Below are 9,820 nucleotides of genomic sequence, written 5' to 3'. Positions count from 1 at the left end.
GCTGAGCGCTGCCGATACGGCGCCATGACCCTCTGTAGCCCCCCCCAGCGTTGTCCCTGTGCTGTGATGGGGTGTTCCTGCGTGTAGTCCCGGAGTAACCTCCCTTCCCTGCCCCTACAGCATGTCCAAGATACTGAAATGTGCTGGGAATGAAGACATCATCACTCTGCGAGCAGAAGACAATGCGGATACGTTGGCACTGGTGTTTGAAGCACCCAGTGAGTGTTAGGTTTGAGAGTTCGCCTGCTGCCGTGGTGTCTTTAGGTAGTCTTAATAAAGCACGCAGGTTGAAGTGGGGGGGGGGATGGGGGGATGACAAGGAAGACTTAAGGAGTGGGAGGGGTCACCCCTTAGTAAGAGCGAATCAATCTATCCCTCCAGTTACCTTGGAATCTGCCTTTATTTTTCATTTCTTTTACAGGGGAAGCTTTAAGTCCATTTGAACACAATCAGATGCGGTAGCTTTTACTGGCTTTTGTTACCAATGTGGAGTTATTAAATTGAAAGGCTTTCTTGGGCAAATTCGCCTGTCCAGCATCATAGGCAAGCCCAGAGCTCCTTCTTCAATTTATCCTCTCATTATTGAAGGCTTCTTATCCCAGACTGGCTTGGGTTGGGAAGGAGCTTAAAGCTCATCCAGTTTCAGCCCCCTGCCACGGGCAGGGACCCCTTCCACTAGAGCAGCTTGCTCCAAGCCCCTGTGTCCAACCTGGCCTTGAACACTGCCAGGGATGGGGCAGCCACAGCTTCTCTGGGCACCCTGTGCCAGTGCCTCAGCACCCTCACAGGGAAGAGCTTCTGCCTTATCTCCAACCTGAACTCCCCCTGTTTCAGTTTGAACCCATCACCCCTTGTCCTATCCCTACAGTCCCTGATGAAGAGCCCCTTCCCAGCATCCTTGTAGTACCCTTCAGACACTGGAAGCCTCCTGTGACCAGTACTTTCTTTAAAAGAGAAAGACTTCTTTAGGTCACATGCAGATGCCTTTGGTGGGTTCCTGTCCCCTTACAAAAGGCTGTTTGGTCACTTTCTGATTTTTAGCTAATGAAGCAAGGTAGATCTTACGGTTATAGTTGGTCTGGTTTTATCTGCCAGGGGAGGGAGGTGAAGGGGCAACACGCTCAGGGTGATAACTGCTCAGATACACTTGGTCAAAATATGCTTTATCTTTTTAGATCAGGAGAAGGTTTCTGATTATGAGATGAAGCTGATGGACCTTGATGTGGAGCAGCTTGGAATTCCAGTGAGTAGCAGCTCTAATGACTGATTCCGTGTCTTAGACATGGGTGTTTTCCCATGTTCATGCCAGCACTTGAGCTTTGGGAGGACCAAACCCAAGGCTAGGGACAACACCAGGCTCCTTGGTAGCAGTTTAACTGTGACTCCTCCTTTGCAGGAACAGGAATACAGCTGTGTAGTGAAAATGCCTTCTGCTGAGTTCGCCCGCATCTGTAGGGACCTCAGCCACATCGGTGATGCCGTTGTCATCTCCTGTGCCAAAGATGGGGTGAAGTTCTCAGCTAACGGGGAGCTGGGCAATGGGAACATCAAACTGTCCCAGACCAGCAATGTGGATAAAGAGGAAGAGGCTGTAAGTTTGGTGCTCACAGTTCCTCAGTGTTGAGGTTTCTGCTAATACAACTGGTTCCCTCATCCCTCTGGGGCTAAAGCTGGGGGGAATCACATGGTTATTTCTCTAGTTTATGGATTAGAGCCCACAGACTGATGCCAACTTGAGGTCCTGGCTGCTGGGATACTCAAGCAGGGCTCAGCAGGGTGGGGATAGCACTGACCACCTCAAGATGCCTGAGTTGAGAGGCTTGAGGGAACATGGTCCTGGCAGCAGTAGCTGGAGCCTGACCTGCTTTTCTAGGTGACCATAGAGATGAATGAGCCAGTGCAGCTGACCTTTGCGCTGAGGTACCTGAACTTCTTCACCAAAGCCACCCCCTTGTCCCCTACAGTCACACTCAGCATGTCTGCAGATGTTCCTCTTGGTAAGTAGAAGCAGCTCTGCTTGGGCACTGTAGAATGCTGTCACCAGAAGAGCTTTAAGAACTACTGACAATGGCTTTTGTGAGGAAGACGCTGTTTTTTCTTCTTCTTTCCCAGTTGTGGAGTACAAGATTGCCGATATGGGACACTTAAAATACTACCTGGCTCCAAAGATCGAAGACCAACAAGAAGGTTCTTAACTGGAGCAGGACTGAAGGGTGAGGGGACAGCCTGGAGAAGGAAGTGGTGGTGGTAGCAGTTCCAGTGCATTGGAGCGTCGTACAAGCACTGTTAGGCCTGTTGTGTAGATACCTTTGTAAATACTTTTTACCTTCCTCTTTTCCTCTACTGCTCTCATTGGAAATAGGAAATGCTGTGTTTTTTTCTAGTGTATGCCTGTACTTGCAGTAACCTCTTAGATGCTGTCTGAAGGTGAAGTATTTTACTCCTTGGCTTAGAGAAGGGGTGCAATATTTAACTCGAGTAAAGATGTTTCCTGGAGCTTCACCTGTGGAGCTGTAGTGGACTAGGGCTGCTCTTCACTTACGCCACGAGTTAATTTGACCTTACTTCATCCATTTCTTTTTGAAGCTGATATTCGAACTGCAACTTGGAAAATGGAAATAAAGAATCTAATTTTCAAGGGTTTATCCTGGTTAAATGTGGGGTGGATGAATCCACACTTCGTCCAACTCAATGTTCCCTCCTCATTCCTTTTCCAAAGGCACTGCAAGGGGCTTTCTTACACCGGAGTTGCCAGCTCTTGATGACTTTGCTGTTCAAATGAAGTGGCATAGTTACACTTTGAACAACTGATTTGTCTCTCGTGGTCCCTCTAAACAGAGGGTTGTGAAACAGGTTTTCCTTGGAACACTTTAGCAGATTCCAGAGCTGCCTGTAGCAGGGGGCTGGAGCCATCACTGTGTGCCAGTCACCTGCACACTTCTACTGCTCATGTAGCACGCTTGGGGGTGTTTCTGATCATGTTTATTGTTGAGGAAGACAAAGGATTTAACAGCATCTTTCACCCTAAAGGTTTGATCCTGAAGAACAGGATTTGGGGACACTTCCTGTGGATTTTGCTTTGGTTACTGTATAGCTGTGAGCTCACCGTCAATCCTCACCCTCCAACTGGAGTGACTCCATCACAAATGACACTGATTCTGTTGGCTTGGAGTGTGTGGGTATCCTTCAGCAGGCTGTGTGCTTCCTGCTAGCTGCACTACAAGTGTATCTTAACTGCCTGACAAAGCAGCTGAGTTAGCAGGAGCATTTCACAAGGTGGCAGTGCTGATGAGGAAACAAATTCTGCTGTGTCAGTGATGGGGCTGGCCTTGCTGGGAGCTGGGGATGGGCTTTTAGTACCCCTGCCTTCAATTCCTACTCGGCAGCAGCACTGCTTTAGTAGCAGAGACTGTTGACTGTAGTTTGCTGCTGTGCACATGACTCCAGTGTGGTTTTCAGCTCCAACGTTGAGCTTTCTCATGTCTCCACACTCCATTATTCCCTTGAACTTTCTTAGCTCACTGATTCACTCAGTACCTTTAAGAAAAGATCTTTAAAGCAAGATTTTGGCTGCCTTAAAGTCAGCAATTGCAGAGTTACTGCCCGGAATGCTGGAGTACAATAACCTTAAATAGCCTTTTTAACCTCCAGATGTGTCCCTCTTTGGCTTGGATCAACATTGTACCCACAGAGCAGCAAGTAAATATGTGCTTTGGTGAAGAATCAAGGGGTTGATTTTGAACCAGGGCAGGATTCTGGGTTTCAGGGATGTATGTGACGGGGACAGTGATGGAAGCACATCCTTTTTGATGCAGTGGGGTTTAACAACCTCTTCCTTGTGCTGTCTTTTAACCATCCTTTAACATCAGCATCTACGCACATGGGGTTTGACTCGTGCTGCGTCTGCTTTCTGGGTAAATCCTGAAGGAAGCTGCGTGTTTACTTTGCCATTCCCAAATCCTCAACATTGAGATGTTCCCTTTCAAACCAAGAAGGAAGCTGGGGGAGCTTTAGTAAATGCTATGTGTTTGTCCATGTTTGGAGCAGCTTTTGAAGTTCATGCGTATTTAGAGTTTCTCACCAAGGAGGAAAGAAATAAGAAAGGGAGAGGGAAAATTCTTGGAAGCTAAAGATTTTCCAGGCTTTAAATCCAGTGTGGATTCTATTAGATGGCAGGACCTGGAAGCAGGTGATTCCTGCAGTTCCCTTGTTCTCAGGAGGCAGAGCCCTGGCTCTGTGTCCTCTGATGGGTTAATATTCCAGGTCCTGGATGTAATTCCATGGCTACAGCTCCTGTCACATAGCTCTGTGCTGGGTCTGACAGTGGAATTCTATCCAGCTCTTCCTGCAGAAAACCCCCTTTGCTTTAAGGCACGTGTAGGAGTGATGGATACGAAGGTGCCGGTTCACAAAGCAGCAGCTCCCGTGGGACATGGGCTTGGTGAGCAGGACCAGCTCCAAGCCACCCTGCCCAAGGACACCGTCATTCCAGCTTCCCATCTGGAGCATGAAGCTGGAAACAAGCCCTTGGAGCTGCGCCAGCGAGAGGCTGAGCCATAACCTGGAAGGAAACGGCCGTCATCGGGATAAACTTCCTGGGTCGCTGTGGGGCCGGCGCAGCGCGGAAGAGGAGCGGCAGCAGTGGAGAGATGGGATTGAGCAGCAGGTACCTGGCTTTATCCATGTCCTGGGGTAGGGGATGCAGCTTGGAGGGGGGTCTCAGCTGTGATGGGAGCTTCCTGCTCAGCAGCAGAGAAACCATTTTGGGGCTGGAGGAGGAGTCGGGTGTTCAAGTGCGAGGTTTGAGGTCTGAAAGGGCGAGAAATGACATCTTCCTTCCTTATTCCTGGGTGAGAAAAAGAGGGCTCTTACTTAGACCATAGCACGTAGTGTTAGAGCTACAATCCTGATTCACCCTTGTTCTCCTCTTAAAGCACACAGCAGCGAGCTTGTTTCTGGTGTTGAGCTGATGTAGAGCACGAGGGGAGTGAAGCTCAGTGGACTTGGACCTGGTTCTTAAACGTAAGGTCTGAGAAAGGTTTGGTTTCTTGCCTTCATCTTTAATATCCTCTTTCTTGTTGGCAAACAATAATGGGAAGGGCAGGGCAATTTGTGCAAGTGTAGATTGGAAAGAATTCCTAGGAAGCCATGAGGAATAGGCTGGGAAGTAATGGGACAGTCCCAGCCTCGTGGTCCTTGGAAGTAAAATGGGTATGAATTGGGAAATTTGACCCATGAGATGTGCTGATTTCTTCTGGCTTCTTCCCCCCCTGCACGTGAACTCCTGGGCAGGCAGGAGGCCGGGGTGGGGGGGGTATTTGAGTTCTGTGACCTGATGTGTGTGGATCAGAGGATGCCAGTGCTACTCCATTGTGCTATTTCCCCTACTGATGGGGCTAAAAGGGTTTTGTCTGTGCTTGGGTTTCCCTACAAAAAAAGGGCAAAAAAAAAATCCAGTTAAAGGTACAAGTGTGGGCTTCAAGCTCAGAGCGTGTTGGGGTTTTATAAGTAGCATACTTAACTGGAGGAGGACCAAACCTGGTGGCAGGGGATGTGCCAGCCATCAGCAAGAGGCAGACAAATTACTTCAGTTCAAGTGCAGACTGAATGTTTTGAGGAGATGCTGTTACCTCAGATGCCAAACAGTGGCTTGGAATAAATTGGCTTTGTCCCTTCCCATTGGGACAGTTGGGATCTGCACTTGTGGTTCCTTTCTCAGCAAATGCTGTTTGCTGGATAAGAAGCTGGAAAGCTGATTTCCCATCTCCGTTGTGAGACCTGCAGCACTGGGATGCGGAGCAGGTCAGAGCAGACCCCAGCAGTGCACAGGTCCTGCTATAACGGGGCTCTGTGCTGGCTTTGGGATGTATCCGCAGGCCAGATCCAGGCCTGGAGCCTGGATGGATGCAGTGAAACCACAGGGTTGGCTGCACAGCCAGGGCAGATGGCAGGGTACAGCGTGGCTGGATGAAGCTCTGCCCTGATGTTCCCTCCTGTGTGACCTTGGACTTCAGTTCCTGGCTGGTTACCTCATCCCCTCATCACGCTCCCGCGGAGTCAGGGCAATGACAGCCCTGTTTCGTCCTTGTTTCCAGTGGTTTTTCTTTCCCAAAATGGACCTATTACAAAACATCCGCCTGCTTGAAAAGCTGCTTTGTTCACTTCTGCTTTGGGCTCATTTGCTTGGGTCCCTGTTTAGAAATAGCTGGAGCTCAGCCGCCTCCCTGCTGGAAGCACCAGATGAGAGCTGCTTTAGACACTGCACTGCTCTGGAATGTTCTGTCTTGCTTTAAACACCTTAGGTTGACTTTGCTTTCACACCCTCTTGCTGTGCTTTTGTATGTTAGAATCCCAGCCTGGTTTGGGATGAAGGGAGCTTAAAGCTCCTCCAGTTCCAATCCCTTCCACGTTCAGGGACACCTTCCGCTAGAGCAGCTTGCTCCAAGCCCCTGTGTCCTTGAACACTGCCAGGGATGGGGCAGCCACAGCTTCTCTGGGCACCCTGTGCCAGCACTTCAGCACCCATTTAGGCTTAACTACAAGGCTTTGTTTTAAATGATTTAATTTATGAACAAGGACAACGATGCTGTTTGGTCAGTCCAGGCTTGTTTCTCTTAGGCTCGATCCATGTCTCTCAGACTCTGTCATCCAGTTTGATCTGATGTTATTTCTCTATTTCCCTTTGTTTCCAGGCTCTAGCTGAGGCCTCTGCTTCCTTGGAATGATGCCATCACGTACAAACCTGACTGCTGGGATTCCCAGTAGCAAAGTCAAATATTCCAAGCTCTCCAGCACTGATGATGGATATATTGACCTGCAGGTAAGAAGTGGGGACGGAAACCTCTTCCTGCTGCTCCTCTGACTGTAAACTACAAGGAGAGGCTGCTCCAGCTTTGCACAGGCACGGAGGCTGTGGCTTTGTCTCCAGCTGAGCAGCCTCAGCTTGGGTTGGAACTGGATGATCTTAAGGTCCTTTCCAACCCAAACCATTCTATGAAGCAATCTGCATGACACTGCTTCAGCCCTTCTGCTCCAGGAAGCCCCATAGAGCTCAACTGGAAAGATGGGTACTGCTTTAATGGGGTCAAATGGGTCCCATGTCACTCTGCTTCCTCTGGGCTCACACCTCTGCCATATTGGGAGGGGGCTGTGCTGAGTTAAGCTCCTTCACATTTGTGATTCATTCCATGCAGTTCAAGAAGAGCCCACCAAAAATCCCCTACAAGGCTATTGCATTGGCGGTCGTGCTCTTCATGATCGGGACCTTCCTCATTATCATAGGAGCCCTCCTCCTGGCTGGATACATCAGCAAAGGCGTAAGTGATGCCCCTTCTGATGCGAGTTTTGCTTCACCCATTCCTCAAAGCGTGCCATGATCCATTATTCATTGTATTCAGAGCAAAAGGCAGACATTCCCTCCACCACCCTGCTCATGTTTGCTGGCTGCAGCCCCATGTCTCTGGCCGCAGAGCCCTCTGATGCCTTCAGTTAGCAGGTCTGGAGCACGTCCAGGGCTGGGTTGAGGCTGTGCCAGGGAGGGCAGGGTTTCTCTGTCCTCCCTGGGGTACAGTTTCATTTCCATGCTGCATCCCTGCAGAGGTCAACTTTGTCCTGGGATCAGCACTTTTGTGTAGGAGGTACCAGACTTCTACACAGGCCACAGCACCGCTCTTGTCTCGGTGTTCAGGACCCATCAGAGGGGCTCTCTTCTGGGTGTTCCATGGGACACTTCTTTTACCTTGTCCCTCTGGAGTTGCTTTACAGTTGGCAGCTGCTGCTTATCACTGTGGGTGCAGCAGCATTTGGGCTGTATCATACGCAGTCCAGAGCTAGTTTGTTCCATGTGATAGGAGGAGCCACCCCTCTGATCCAAAGAAGTTCAGTTGAGAGCTTCCTGTAGCAAGGGGGAATGGATTTAGAGCACAGCCTGAAGAAAACAGAAATGTTTCTCTGTTAAGATGAGGTTTTGTGTTTTTTTTTTGCCAGCTGCACCTTAGGGATGAATAGTTCAGACCAAGGACTGATTCCCCCATACAGATCCCTTCTTACCACTTGTGCCTCTCTCCTCTGCAGGGAACAGACCGTGCTATCCCTGTGCTCATCATTGGGATCCTCGTGTTCCTCCCAGGCTTCTACCACCTACGCATTGCTTACTACGCCTCCAAGGGCTACCGGGGCTACTCCTACGACGACATCCCGGATTTCGATGACTGAGCAGTGGATGTCACCCCATTGTACTTAGGTTGGCACTACGAGCTGTTAGTTACCCTGGCGATCAGAGAGGGCTGTAGCTGAAGTTAATCAGGAGACACCAGTTCCTGGTGTTGCAGGTTTCAGCATTCACCATCAGGTGAGAACAACATGGGCTTTAGGGTGGTTTTCCTCTTCTGGTTATATGATGCTGGTTGCTTGTAAGAACCTCTCCTTGGGCAAGGCAATTCTAGCCCTCTTCCCAAAATAGGTGAGCCAGTCTCAGCAGCAGCAAAGAGATTTGGGCCTTTTTTAACTGTTTTACAGAGTTTCCTTTAGTTTTCAGCGAGCTTGTGGCTGTCGTTGGGTTTCCCTTTGCAGACAAACCCTTTGCAGTTCAATTCTCCTGCTCTCTGCCCATCAGAAATGCTTCTAACCTACTTGTCCAGTGCTTGTTGGGAATAACTAAAGTCAGGTGTGTACAACAGGGGGAAAACTACACCTGAGATCATCTACACACAGTGCATTTGCTACACAACCCCTCATCAGATGGACCAAGCTCATGTATTCAGCATGCCCATGCTTCAGGAGAAAGCTTTGTCCCACACCAGTGTTAACTTGGCAAAATCTGCTTATTGTTTACAAAGGTTCCTGTTGGATTTTGCTTGTGTTAAACAAAAGGATAGAGGGAGAAGGATTGGAATTCAGAGCAGGAGTCCAGTGTCTACATAGCAAACATCTTGGGTTTGGCTGGTGTGGCTATTGGAGATGCTTGAATTCCAGCTGGCTGGCTGTATATGCGGAATCGTTTTGCCCTCATCTAGATAATATGCTGTGCATAGTAAAAAGGAAATCTCTATCTAGTTTATAGTGAATAAATCCCATTTGTATTGCCAGCTTCAGTGATAGGTTATTCAGGGAAAACAGATGAGTAGCTCTAGTTTATGTCAGGTGAAAACAGCCTTCCTCCTGAAGTGGGAATGAACTCGGTGTCCTGGAGAACAAGTACGTGACAAGTAGTGATGCAAGTAAAGTGTATTTAATATGAATAAACTTCCCTCTATTCTGTGTACAAATCATAAGCTTGTCTCTTGCACCTTCACAGCTCTCAGTGTGTGCTAAAAGCTGTTTGGGGCAGGCAGGTTAAGGCTTTAGCTGAATCTGCTGCTGGCTTTGCTGAGCCAGCAGCTTCCAAAAGCTCCATCTGCTCTCCAGGACCCTGGGCTGAGCTGGGATTACTCTGCCTGGTGCGGCAGAGCAGGGTGCTCTGGTATGGCTAGAGAATGTGCTGCTTCAGGAGGTCAGGATTTGCTGTCTGAACCTCAGATGCAGTCCTTATTAAACATGCAAAGACCCCAGGTTTCAATTGCTTTGGTTTGAGGTCCAAGCACCCAGTTCCTTTTGCTGTGTGATGTAGCAGGAGCAGGGTCTGGATACAGCTTTCAGGCTGGTCCTGGCTCTCCAGAACTGTCAGGTTTGCCTCATGTTGACTGATGATTTTTGATGGAAGAGCAGTATCATTGTTAGTGCAGAGCAGATCCATGGAGCTGTTGAGATGGGAACAGCGCTGGATGAAAGCCTTGCCCTGAAAGTACTCCTAAACCTGCCTGTTTTCCTCCATCCAATGTTC

At 49.1% G+C, this 9,820-nt stretch overlaps 2 protein-coding genes across 2 annotated transcripts; both read left to right on the top strand.

Annotated features, from left to right (window-relative positions):
• The first annotated feature begins 71 nt into the window (after positions 1-71).
• On the top strand, positions 72-2,638 carry PCNA (proliferating cell nuclear antigen). The gene is made up of 5 exons (XM_057402523.1): positions 72-218; positions 1,176-1,243; positions 1,397-1,591; positions 1,874-1,997; positions 2,113-2,638. Exons 1-5 carry the CDS (start codon positions 122-124, stop codon positions 2,193-2,195), a joined length of 567 nt encoding a protein of 188 aa, XP_057258506.1. The 5' UTR covers positions 72-121; the 3' UTR covers positions 2,196-2,638.
• Positions 2,639-4,528: 1,890 nt separating this feature from the next.
• TMEM230 (transmembrane protein 230) lies at positions 4,529-9,272 on the top strand. The gene is made up of 4 exons (XM_057402521.1): positions 4,529-4,666; positions 6,693-6,820; positions 7,194-7,316; positions 8,074-9,272. The coding sequence occupies exons 2-4, from the start codon at positions 6,722-6,724 to the stop codon at positions 8,212-8,214; spliced, it is 363 nt and encodes a 120-aa protein (XP_057258504.1). The 5' UTR covers positions 4,529-4,666; positions 6,693-6,721; the 3' UTR covers positions 8,215-9,272.
• Positions 9,273-9,820: the final 548 nt, after the last annotated feature.

The sequence above is a fragment of the Pezoporus wallicus genome, unplaced genomic scaffold (genome assembly GCF_028554395.1).
Source record: "Pezoporus wallicus isolate ANWC-B61680 ecotype Strahan unplaced genomic scaffold, APGP_CSIRO_Pwel_v1 contig_2348, whole genome shotgun sequence".
Taxonomy (NCBI): domain Eukaryota; kingdom Metazoa; phylum Chordata; class Aves; order Psittaciformes; family Psittacidae; genus Pezoporus; species Pezoporus wallicus.
The sequence above is the reverse complement of the archived record's forward strand: the minus strand, read 5'-3'. Positions and strand labels throughout refer to the sequence as shown.